Consider the following 13,362-nt stretch of genomic DNA (forward strand, 5'->3'; position numbering starts at 1 on the left):
GTTTACAGTCCTTGCACTCTTCCTCACCCTCTGAGGCCGTAGTTTTCTAGTCTGTTAAGTTTCAAATAGTTCTCAATAGTCAAGACTCTTTACTTGTTAACTCATTTATCTGTATCTATGCTTGGGAGACAGGGACTATATGTGCTTGGTTGACTTGGAACTTTCAGAGGTCAACTTGCCTCTGTCTTGAGTGCTAGGATTAAGTGCATATGTCACTGGCCTGTTTGTTTTGTTGCTTTAACTGATGAGTCTCACTGTACAGTCCAGTTTTACCTTGAACTTTAGAGGTATCTGATAGCCTTGAACTATTTATTGATCTCTCTGCCTCCACCTCCCCAGTGTGCCACCACATTCTCTCTGAAGCTTCTCTTGGCGTGTGATGTAATCCCAACACTGGGGTACCGCCCTGCTCCACTCTGATGTCACAGCTCTTTACTAAAGCTTCCCTGAGCAAAGTCTAGTTTCCATACTGAACAGAAATCTAATCAGATTCAAATCAGATCCCATTCCTTCTACTGCACACTCCTCAATTCACATTAGAAAAGCAAACAAGGTGCCTCAAAAATAAAAAGCGAAGCTAGGTGTGGTGTCTCACAAGCCTAATTCCATAATTCCAATACTTGGGATGCAGAGGCACAACTATCTGGAGTTCAAGGCTAGCACGGGTCACAGGTTAAAAAGGTGAAGAGGGACAATATTTAATTAAATGACCTGATCCTTCTCATTTCAAATGGAAAATTCTAGTGAGATTCCCTGCCTATATTGTCTACAACATAACTTAGCCTTCAGGTCTATGTGGTAGCATGTATTTATCTTAGCTGCAACTAGGTGGAACAAGCAATCAAACGTTTTTCTGCTTTAAAAAAGACAACAGGGGCCAGGGAGATGGCTCAGTGTATTAAGAGTGCTGACTACTGCCGGGCATGGCGCACGCCTTTAATCCTTTAATCCCAGCACTTGGGAGGCAGAGGCAGGCAGATTCTGAGTTCGAGGCCAGCCTGGTCTACAAAGTGNGTTCCAGGACAGCCAGGGCTACACAGAGAAACCCTGTCTCGAGCCCCCCCCCCCCAAAAAAAAAAGAGTGCTGACTACTGTTCCAGAGATCTTGTTTAAATTCCCAGCAACCACATGGGATCTGATGCCCTCTTCTGTCATGCAGGCATACAGGCAAATAAAGCATTCATATACATAAAATACATAAATATATAAATATTAAGACAAGACAACAACGTGAAAAAAGCTATGTTTAACCAGGTATGGTGCCGTAAGTTTGCAATCTTGTTTTGCAGAGGCCAGCCCGGCTTTATAGACAGATCCTGCCTCAGCAGTGAGGACTGAACCAGGGGACTCATGCCTTCTGGCAAGTATTTTTCCATTTAGCCACCACCCAGCTCCTTTTTCAATTAAAACAAAACAACATTTGTAAGCCTTGTGGTATGAAGCCAGAAACTTGTAAGCCCGGAACCAGGAGGCAGAGATGAGGGTTCCTGCAAGTCTGAGGAACAGTTAAGTACTGAGAAGCAGGTGACCAGAGTTTGGTGATTAGAAACCACCACACCAGATTATCAAAAGGCACCAGGCAGTGGTGGTGCACACCTTTAATTCCAGCACTTGGGAGGCAGAAGCAGGCGGACTTCTGAGTTTGAGGCCAGCCTGGTTTACAAAGTGAGTTCCAGGACAGCCAGGGCTATACAGAGAAACCCTGTCTCTGAAAAAAAACCAAAACAAACAAAACAAAACAAAAAACAAAAACAGATTATCAAAAGGCTCAAGTGCTATCATGGCAACTTCTTGTGATTAGAGACATAGGTAGAGTATCTGCCTAGCATGCATGAAGCCCTGGGTTCAACACTCAGCATTATAAAACGAAACAGTAATGTTCATCCGTAACATTATATAGCCATACCTTTCTTTCCTTTAATTTTCCTTCTTTTATTTTTTCTCTCAAGACTTGGTAGTTCAGGGGAAGATCCATCCTAAAAAGAATATTGCATACTGAATATGAATGTCATTCTCCAAGAGAGGGACAAAATGATTGTCCTATATGACCTTCTGCCATTGCGACTATCTCTACAAGGACAACAGAGGCCTTGTGCACAACTTAACCATTAGTTGACTTACTGTTTCTAATAAAGAAAGCCCAAAGCCACGTGCTTTCTGGTCCCTTAGATGTACTAAAGCCCACTGTGCCAAGCAAGCAGTCCATTAGGTTAAGTGACATGTGGACAGAAGAGCTAGTAACATTATACTGAGTTCATCTTGGCATAGGTTGTGCTCTAACTTTCTAAAGAAAACCTTTCCAACAAGACAGTAAAGGATCCACATGACAAATCTCAAGGCAATAGCTTCTCAAATTAAATCCCAAGCTTCAAGTATATTTAAAATCATCTAACAGTATCTCCTCTGGCTGAACGAAAACAGAATTGGGCTTTAGCTTTAAAGGGAGAGGGGGTGCCAGTTCACAGAAGGTTTGACCACTGGAAAGAAAAGTTTCTTTTCAGAAAGGGACCTAAGGACAGGGCCATCATCATCATCACCATTATTACCAGGGAGCCAGAGGAGCATAAGTGATTAAATGAGGGATCAGGAGGGCTTAACTAGGGCAATTACAGGGACTGGGAAAGTATTGCAGTGTTCATGTATATGCATTCTAACACTATTAAGTCTCTCTCTGATGGTAAGCTTTCCAGCTTAGCCAAGAACCCAGCATTCACACACGTCCTACAAACACAGGAGTACCAAGTGCCTCTATGAAAACAGCTTAAGTTACATCTGAAGATGGGACCTATCCTTAGTCAGGTGAATCACTGCTGGGAGACTAGTTTTAGAGATGACTTCACATTTTCCTGGTACTGTACATTTGTCTCACATTACATCTGGTTTAGTAGAGCCACTCAGAGAGAAACCAGAAGAAGGGAAGTAAACAGCATTAAGTTCTGCTCTGGAGCAAAGAAACCCACACCCAGATACCTAGTCAAAATGAGTGAAGCCTTTCTTATCAATATTTAAGTCTTCACAAGAGATACTTTGCAAAGGCATGGGGAGTCACACTCACCCCGGTGGCTCTTCGCTTCTTTCTAATACTGTGACCATCATTTTGCTCAGCACCAGAGGTACAGCTGCTGTCAGTGGCTGCATCTGCTAAGCTGGAGACTGCATGACCTGAAGATGCATTTGATGAGAGTGAGTTTCCTTCTCCAGTGCTCTCCTGAGTGTGGCGTTCTGATAGTGGGGTAGACCTCTCCTGGCTGTGCAGGTCTCTGGCTGAATGCATGAAAGGCATTATGTGATCAGATGGTAACTGTGCACTATGTCGCCGCTGGGTAGGAATGTTTCCAACCCTTTCACCTGTTCTGACAGAGGGAGTCAGAGGTGCCACTTCCTGTTCAAGATACATGGCTGTCTTCTGACTCTGGGCAGCACTCAATGCAGTACTAGGTGAAGGACTCTGCTGGGCTTCATTTTCTTTACCAGTACCCTCCCCAGTAAAGAAGCTATACACAGGAGCCCTGTCCATGACCACGCTGCTTTCAGAAAGACTTCGCTTTCTTGCCAAGCCAGAGGATGAGGGAATGGAAACACCTTCCCACTGGAACCCTTCCAGACTGGACAGATCAGGCTCTTCATCTAAATCCAAGACTTCCTGCTCATTTTGAACCAAAGGTACCATTTCTATGCCAAACCTTAAAAAAAAAGAAAGAAAAAAAGAGAAAGGAATAAATCAGATATGGCTGGGGAGTGTTAAATGTGCTAGGCTCTACTACACAGAGGGAGGTTACAGAGGAAGGTTCCTGCTGTCAAGGAGCACAACCTACGACAGGAAATCCAGAGCGAAGTAAAGAGTACTGCAGCAGCAGCAGCACGGGCACCGAATCCAAACTGTGCAGCTACAAGAGTGTTTCCCTCCCAAATTCAGATCTTTGTCTTCAATAAACATTTTAAAAGCAAAGAAACCAGCTTACCAAGTCCTCACAAGCATTAAGCAGGGCTCTCAGCTTTCTGCTTTACCATACCATGAACTTTGCAAAAGGACAAAGAAAGGAAAACAAAGCAAATGAATCAACAAGAATAGTAAAGTTCCTGAGCCTGGAGGATTACACTTACATTGTTGCAAAACTATGCTTTTCTAAGTTGAACCTATGCTGAGCACTTTTTGACCACTTAGAACAGCACCTCAAAATGTTAAGAGTGAACTTAAGAGAAAGCACTCTGCAATACTCTCTGCAGTACCCAGGATGCCTACAGGGAGATTCCACAAGCTCAGTCAAAGATAGTAACAACAGGTAGTTGAAAAATTTGACCACTAGCAGGGTAGTGGTGGCACATGCCTTTAATCTCAGGCAGAAGCAGGCCTTCTCTGAGTTCGAGGCCAGTCTGTTCTATAGACCAAGTTCCAGGACAGTCAGGGCTATATAGAGAAACCCCATCTTGAAAACCAAAAAGCAAACAAACAAACAAATAAAAAATGTTTACCATTGGTTCCAAACATTAGGATTCAGAGACAGATAGCACATTCTAGTCCATCTGAACTAAAGTAACAGATTTCTTATGACGTATGTAATCCTAGGTCCAATTTGTGTCTCAGGTGTGCCTCTATTTTAATGGCATCCTCTGTCAAGACAGACTATCACATGTGTCATATAGGAACAGCCAGTGCTTAATACTGAATTAAAGCAGACATTTACAATGGATATTTTTGGCACAAGTTTAATTTAAGTTGAACAAGAACTTGCTTTTAACCAAGGTCAAAGGGTGGTAACCTTTAAAAGAAACCAAGGACAGGTATGAGAGAGGCACACACCTGGGTAAGCCTTTGCCCAGCTCTTGCTTTTTCTTGGTTACTTGTTGAATGACCTGTTCCCAGTTGACATTTCTCCTTGATGCATTTAGAATCTGTCGTAGGGTTGGCTTAAGCCCAGATTCCTTTTCTGTTTCATTCTTTCTATGGCCACTAACATTGCGAATTCGTCGAGCGCTATTGAGGTTTGGCTCTGGGAGATGTGTTGCTGTTTTGGACTTCAAACTGATGTGCCGACTTAGATCTCTCTGGAGCGAGGCAGGAAAACCAAGTTTACTTAGTTCGGGTAGGAGCGTGCCTGGGGGCTGATTACTGAGATCCGTTTTCTGAAGCTCTGCATCCACACTAGTGTCCTCAAAGCTCTCAGTTTCAAAAGGTCCATCAGATTTAACAAGGTTGTTATCCTGCGCATCTTCTAGAGAGATCTTCAAGTCTAGCAGTAAGCCAGAGTGTGGACTGGTCACTGCTGACACTTGTAACTCAGCCTCTTTCTGGTGAACTGTGGAATTATGTGGGGAGGCGGAGAGGTTCTCAGGTGTTCCTAGGATTTGGCTCCCTTGTTCCTTATCCACAGTGTGAGTGCTGCAGGACACAACCTCTGTGGTCAGTGAAGCCACACCTTCACTTTTTACGCCATGGTTTTCTGTCTCAGATGCCATTTTCACATCTGATTTCACACTGCTCTCAGCCGAGTGTGCCTGAGACTCGATTTTCACAGAGTCTTTGGAAGACTCTTCTACACTACTTTCTTTTGCATCGTTCTCCGTTCTTTTGGGTGTGGTAAGGAGTGGATTCTGCAGTGTTTTGGGACACTGTAGCACTGTGTCTTGGGCTTTCTGTGAGGTGCTATTTAACTTCTCGTCAGGCTCTTTTTGAGTGCCTGATACAGTTTTATTCCCCTTTAAAACACGAGGACATAAACTGTGTGATTTGGATGTGTAGGAAGAACCATGGCCACCTTCTACTGTAGACTTGTTCAGGAGACGTGACTGATCTCCAGAAGGAAAGGATTTTGACTCATTTTTTGAGCGGTTCTTTAAATTATGCTTATGAGGACCTGATTTAGGGGTTGGAAGTGGAAGGAGTGGGGATTTCAGTAATGGAATCTTATTTGACTTCTGATGTGGCTCAGACTGCTCGGTAATGGGGCAAGCTCTTGCCACCTCACAGAAAGCAGTGCCATCAGAAATGGATTTGTGACTGGGAGATCCAGGAGGTCCTTCCTTTTGTGTTTTTAGCATTGGAGGATTACTTGTTTTATCAACTGGTTTGCGCAGTCCTGCAGTTATTAAGCTAAAATTAAAGAGAGGCTTATCTAGCGTGTCTGACTTGTTGCCAATGACTTCTTTCAGGGCTGACTGTAAATCTAGAGTCTTCTGGGAAGGGTAAGGTGTCCAGCGGCGGAACTTGTCCCTTGCTTTGGTGCCATTTTTTCCGTTAATTTTTGAGGCTGCCGTGTCTGTCTGTTTAGTGGTTTGATTTTCTCGCTGTTCAAAATTGAACTCAAGTAAGCCTTCTGAGGGAAACGTATCACTTGCGTATCCCTCGGGAGGACTCCTGTACTTGGCAGCTTTGTCCCTGTCTTGCCTCTGCCACTTGCATCTCTCCTGACTGTACTTGCTTGGCTTATTAGATTTCTTGTTCCACATCTTGGTCATGTCTTCCATTTGATAGTTAGAATTTCTGTTTCTGCCTTGTTGAAATTTGTCTCCAGGGCCATTGTAATTCCAGCTATTTGTACCACGTACATTGGATTTCCAGTTTATGTGCCAGCTGGGAAAGCCACCTGTTCCTTCAGAATGCCAACTGGAATTCCTTCCTGTACCATTGTAATTCCAATCTACCATCCCATTGTTTGGATGCCAGCCTCCTCCAGAATTACTGTGATTATGGAACCAAGGTGAAGAGCCCCTTGTAGCACCTTTATGCCAGCCAGAACTTCCTCTTGGCCCACCACTATTCCTCAAAGAATGTGGAAAGCTGTTTTTTCTAGTACTATTAAAGCCATCCTTTTCCCATTTCCAGTCTCTCTGTGGGGGTCCACGATGATGTCTTGCTGGTTGATTATAGCTCTCTCTGTCTTGGAAAGGGATTCGGTCCTCTCGTCTCCACTGGGGCTGCCTGTCATCTGAGTTTACTTCTTGGCTATTACTGGGAGGTTCATCTTGTCTGAAAGAAAAACAGTTGGTCATTATGGATTTAATGAAATTCTTACTTGTGCTTCTTTAAAGGCATAACCCACCAAAACGCCCCTCCCTCCTTTCTTAGATTACAGAATGGGGCCTGTGTTTATTTCTAGTGCTTGCTTTTACATCTGCAATATAATAGACTATCTTTCCCTTCATCCTAGACACATTTAAACCATCCTCCCAATTTGGGGGGGGGGAGGAGTGAAAGGGGCTACTGTTCTAGAATTTTGTTTCTATTATCTTAGCATTTTTACATTATCCAGCTCTTTTCAAAATAAGGGTGGTTATATTTTGTGGTTAGGATTATTGTTAATGTAACTCCATGTTCAGTCAGTGGACATACCTGATTTCTTCAGATGCAGGTTCTTACTGAAAAAAATCTATTTTCTAACCCACTTCCATACAGTTTCTATTTGGAATAGGCTTAGAACTGAGCTGACACAATAAATTAGGTCCCAAATGCAGTCAAACAGCAAAAGCCAAATAAGGGATCCCACATATTTATGTTACATAAGGTGTCCACAAAAGGAAATAACTTACTTATCACAGCAATGTGTGAAACCATTTTTCTTTACAAATTACTTATGGTGTGTCTAATATCCCAGCAAGTAATAGGTGCTCAAAACGCCAGGTAATAAAGTGGCCTAAAATTTGCTTCATTTCTAGTCTGAAGACTAGATTAATTAATTCATTAATGCTTTTTAAAAAAGATTACCTCATTCCATTTGTACAATCCAGAAAGATATATTATTACTTTTCAAATGGAGAGGCTCAAGTTTAGAGAAGCTAAGGAATGTGAATGGAGTCATAAAAGTGCAAAGGGGTCAATTATACTACCCACTCAGGCCTGACACAGTAACACTGCCACAGCAACAGTTTCTGCAACTGAATTTCTTTCTCTAAATTTGTCTTAGAGCTGGAGAGATGGCTCAGCATTTAAAAGCATTGGCTCTTCCAGGTGACCTGGGGTTTAATTCCCAGCACCTACTCATCACCATCTGGAACTCCTGTTACAGGGGTCCTGACACCTCTTCTGGCCTCCATGGACAGCAGGCAAGAGTGTGGTGCATAGACACACATACACCTACACACATACAGAAGTAACATCTTAGGCTGGGTGTGGCTATAACACACCTCTTACAGTACTGAGAGGCAGAAGTAGGAGCATCTCAGAGTTTGAGGTCAGCCTGGTTTATGCTGTGAGCACCAGGCCAGCCAAGGCTACATAGCAAGACCCTGCTTCAACAAACAAAACACACTGACTACCATCTTAAAAACTGACCTTAACTGGCCTTTAAAAGAAAACTGATTGTGTATGCATATGTGCATGCCATGGTGCATGTGTACAATCAAGAGAGCAGAGTACTTGGCTGCATTTCCTCTACCCACAGAACCAACTTGATAGCTCTTAAATGGCCTTTATGCATGTAGTATTCTGGACATAAATTAGTTCCTTTTTCACAATATAGAATTAAAAATTCATCTCGGCTGGCATGGTAACACTTGCCTGTAATCTCAGTACTCACAACAGGACTAAGAAGAATGTGAGTTGACTACATAAAGAGACCCTGCTTCAGTCAATCAATAAATAAAAGTGGGTGATTTCATATAATTATGTCATTACAGGGGACTTATAAGACTCAAAGAACAGTAAGTATATCAATGTCTAATCATAGTCTTTGACAATGGTTGATCATTTACATAGCTTAGATATAATAGTTTTGTTGTATAAGAAAGAAAACAAAAATTAGTGTCCTACCCATTTAACTTCCTAAAACAGAAGCGCAGACTTCAGCTGCACTGTAGACATGAGAACAGTACCTGAAGAACTACACAGCCCAAGGAGTCAACAAGAAAGTCTTTTTCAAGGACTTACTTTTAAAATGTTAATATCTAGGGTAAAACAACACATTTCCTACCTATATTTAAATCTCTAACAAAAAGCAGGTCAGAGTATGTATATATAATATTCAAGAAGAATCATTAAAATTTAGAGTTGGAAGTTTTCGCATCACATAGTAGGACTTTAAAACTCATGAACTTCATTAATTGTTCTCTCCTATTTTCTGTCTCATTAATAAGTAAGTCATAGCACACACCTATAAGCCTACCACCTAGGGAGACAGACACAGAAATTCAGAATCATCTTTGGCTATGAGCAAGCTGAAAACTCGCTATAGCTACATGACTGCCTCGCTCAATTAAAAACAAACAAAAACTTCAGGCCATAAAATCAGGTAAGTAAAACCATAAATGCCTAACACACAAATACATAAACACAGATATACAAAATTAGGAAAAACAATTAGGGAACGTATATTGTTCAAATAATCTTGATATTGTCAAACTTAACATATTAATGTTTTAATATAATATAATATTACTATTACATCCAGAGTGAACCAGGCACTGTATAGTTGTTAGAATGCCAAAGAGAAAATTCAGATTTAACAAAAGCACCATGCAATTTATAAGAGGTCATCCTTTTCCCTAAGAGATACTATTTGGGCAATAAGAAATATAATAATACAAATGTATAATAGATGAAATGTCTATTCAATTATACTTATATGGCTTTCTCATAAAAACAATTCAAGACACAATGACCAAGACTATAGTTTTCAGGTCTAAAGACAAGACTGAGTTTAAAGACAGATAATATAACAATTCAAGAAAGCACTTCATAGTCCTTAGTCCTCAGCAAACTCAAACAAAACTTTATATTTTAAATAAGATTAAGCTTTAAGGGTCTTAAAGTTAGACTTACTTATCTTTCAAATTTCAAATCACGAGGCTGTGCGTGTAGCTTAGTTAGTAGAGTGTCCTCTTAGCTGCACAAAGCTCTAGAGGCTCATCCTTAGGACAGATAAGTTGTCTACATCTAACTTTATCTCAAAAAGCAAAACTAAAAACAAACCAACTTACCGACTTTGTTCTTTTCTTTCTTGTATTAACTGAACAAGTTCCTTATCGAAATAATCTTCCTCTTCCTCTTCCTTTCCATCATCTTCTCTTTCCTGGGCATCAACATTATCTTTGTGCAACTGGCCAGAAATGTGCTTTGCATATGCAGAGAGACCCACTTCTGTGACCCGGCACACTCGGCACTCATGACTACTGTCCCTAGGGAAAGAGGGAGATGAAGGACATTCAATGCTCCCCACTGGCATGGCACACTCACCAGATGCTAGTTTCCTCTGGGACTCTGTATGCAGATGGCCACAGTGGAAGGTTAGAGGGGTCAAGTTGGTGCTCCTCTCACCACTTCTAGTACGTTTGCTTATAAATTACTTTGGAATAAACTTTAGATTCTTTTCCAGCAATCAAGAGGCGAAACACTTGAAATTAATGGGCTTTAGGAGAAATCTTCTTGAATTGCTGTACTTAAAATCTTGCCAGAGGAAACATGGTGAAAGGGGAGGCAGGGCAGGGGGCTCAGAGCAAACACAAGCTGCTCTGGGGCACACCCATGATGCCAGCTGCACTCAGAAAGCCTGGTGACAGCACATTCATTTAATCTCCAGCTCTAAAGCGTTCTTCCAGTGAAAGTTGGGGGGTGGAGCAAAGAGGAGGGGGACAGCCAATCTCAGCTCAGTAACTAAAAATTGAACACCTGGCACTCTGCCTGGAATGTGAAGACTCCGGACCCTGGCAAACGACAGGAGTAGCAAATGTCCTTAGCCTGGATGATACGTGTGACACACTGCTTCAGCAGGCTTATTTTAAAGGGAATTGAAACCATGTCAATTGTAGGAAGTTAGCAGCTGTTAGGCAAATGTTTTCTCTCAAGTTTCAGAAAATGATACAGTCCATATACACACAAAATTGGCTTTTACCTAAACTAGTGATGACTGGCTTGCTTCTGCCTGCTTTTTCTTCTACTTGACTCAATAGCAAATCTGTTTGGCCAGTCTTTTAAAGATATATATATATATTATATGTAAGTACACTGTAGCTGTCCTCAGACACTCCAGAAGAGGGAGTCAGATCTCGTTACGGATGGTCATGAGCCACCATGTGGTTGCTGGGATTTGAACTCGGGACCTTTGGAAGAACAGTCGGGTGCTCTTACTCGCTGAGCCATCTCACCAGCCCTTGGCCAGTCTTAAGAATCAAAATCTTAAATCCTCTTCAAATATGTAGCAAATCAATAATTTAACTGTTTTTAAGTTCTTTCAATCCTCTGATTACATCATCTGTCTGTGCAACATTAATGAGAAGTGTGCAACTGTGGCTGTCCAATAATTCAACTTAGTCCAAGAGTTTGTGCTATGGGTTTATAGTAGTGATATTTCTGTGATTCCCACACCTATGTGGGTGTCTACATCTGTCTGCCTATATAAATCTCCAGACACATGCCATGAAACACACCTAGTCACCTCCTCCAACCCCCACACTGTATTAATCAAAATAAGAAGAATTGATATGAATTAACGAAAGTCCTTGAAACTGAGCACTTCATTTACTAGAAGACAGTTTCTGTTACAAATCACTTGAATGCCCATTTAAAGCAAAGCAAAACAAAACAAGAATTAGTATCAAGAATTACTAAATGTTAAGCAAAACACTGTTACTTAGTTACAAACTATAAAAACTCAAACAATGCCTGATACATCTTAAAATACAATCATGAGGGCTAGAAAGATGGCCCAGTAGTTAAGAACATTTTCCGTTGACTCAGAGAATTTCTGAGCTCCATGAGATCTGACACCCATTTCTGACCTCTGTGGACACTGGTTCTCACATGGCGTGCATTTACTACATAAATACACATTAACACACAAATAAAAAATAAATCGCAGGGAACAAAATGCAATGCAGTTAGACAGGAAATGTAACACAATGGTAGGTAGCATCCAGCGTGCAGGGCATGAGGCAATAGGTTTGAGCTGCAGTATTGCACTAAGAAGTAGAAGCAAACAGGAGGAACAATATGAAGTAGCCAGTACCTCCAGAGCTCCCTGGGACTAAACCACCAACCAAAGAAAACACATGGTGGGACTCATAGCTCTAGCTGCATATGTAGCAGAGGATGGCCTAGTCGGTCATCAGTGGGAGGAGAGGTCCTTGGTCTTGTGAAGGTTCTATGTCCCAGTATAGGGGAATGCCTGGGCCGGGAAGCAGGAGTGGGTGGGTTGGGAAGCAGGGGGAGGGGGGAAGGGGTAGGGGATTTTTCAGAGAGGAAATTAGGAAAGAGGGTAACATTTGAAATGTAAATAAAGAAAATATCTAATAAAAAATATAATTTAAAAAACAGTAGAAGCAAGAGGAGACAGCAGTGACTGCAGTCACTAACCCTAACCCTGCAGCACTTGGGAGGCAGAGGCAGAGACCAATGAAGCTCTGTGAGTTCAAGCCCAGCCTGGTTCAAAAAGCAAGTTCCAGGGTTACACAGAGAAACCCTGTCTCGAAAAACAAAAATCAAAAATTAAAAACAAGCCCCATCCCCCGCCAAGTAAAGGAAACAAAACAGCATTATTAAGGGATTAACAAGCAGATCTCTGTGAGTTCAAAGCCAGCTTAGTCCATCTATATACCAAATTGTAGACCAGCCAGGGCCACAAAGGGAGATCCTGTCTCAAAAAAGAAAGGGGGAGGGGGAGCTCGGAACAGCAGAAGCAGTAGCAACTTTAGGACACACCCACACCCAATACCGTTTCTTATTTTGGAAGACTCTCTGAAAATGGAAAAATGTAGAAAGCTTACACTTTTTTTAAATTTTTAAACTTTGTAGAACAAATGCTTTCATTTAAAATTTTTAAAATGAAGAACTCTGACCAGGTTCCAAAAAAATATCAATGGGTTACCTCAAACTCAATGTTCTGATTCCATGCCATCCTATAATATTTTAATGCATTATTTTCTAACCACATCTATATATTTAAAGATATGTTTAAAGATTAAAGGAATGTGGAAGTCGAGCAGTGGTGGCGCACGCTTTTAATCCCAGCACTTGGGAGGCAGAGGCAGGTGGATTTCTGAGTTCGAGGCCAGTCTGGTCTACAAAGTGAGTTCCAGGACAGCCAGGGCTACACAGAGAAACCCTGTCTTAGAAGAGAAGAGAAGAGAAGAGAAGAGAAGAGAAGAGAAGAGAAGAGAAGAGAAGAGAAGAGAAGAGAAGAGAAGAGAAGAGAAGAGAAGAATGTGGAAGTAGGGGCAGGTGGATCTTTGTGAGTTTTAGGTCAGCCTGGTCTATTCACAGAGTTCCAGGCCAGTCAGGGCTACAGAAGTGAGATTCTGTCACAAACAAACAGCTTCTTTTTATTATTATTATTATTTTATTTTCTTTATTTACATTTCAAATGCTATCCCAAAAGTTCCCTATACCCCCCCCTGCCCCTGCTCCCCTACCCACCCACTCCCACTACTTGGCCC

The 13,362-nt window shown here is 41.7% G+C and overlaps 1 protein-coding gene across 3 annotated transcripts in view; it reads right to left on the reverse strand.

The window, feature by feature from the left end:
* Znf106 (zinc finger protein 106) overlaps positions 1-13,362 on the reverse strand; it is a 52,428-nt gene that overhangs the window by 22,006 nt on the left and 17,060 nt on the right. Inside the window, exons 4-7 of one of the 3 annotated variants that reach the window (XM_021192783.2) lie at positions 9,913-10,110; positions 4,802-6,967; positions 3,056-3,683; positions 1,907-1,976 (exon numbers count right to left, since the gene is read on the reverse strand). In XM_021192783.2, the coding sequence (XP_021048442.1) occupies positions 1,907-1,976; positions 3,056-3,683; positions 4,802-6,967; positions 9,913-10,110 (3,062 nt within the window). Of the gene's footprint in view, positions 1-1,906; positions 1,977-3,055; positions 3,684-4,801; positions 6,968-9,912; positions 10,111-10,168; positions 10,485-13,362 lie in introns of those variants that run through there. The other 2 variants (XM_029536070.1, XM_029536069.1) reach the window with 2 other exon arrangements.

This window comes from Mus pahari, chromosome 3 (genome assembly GCF_900095145.1).
Source record: "Mus pahari chromosome 3, PAHARI_EIJ_v1.1, whole genome shotgun sequence".
Lineage (NCBI taxonomy): Eukaryota > Metazoa > Chordata > Mammalia > Rodentia > Muridae > Mus > Mus pahari.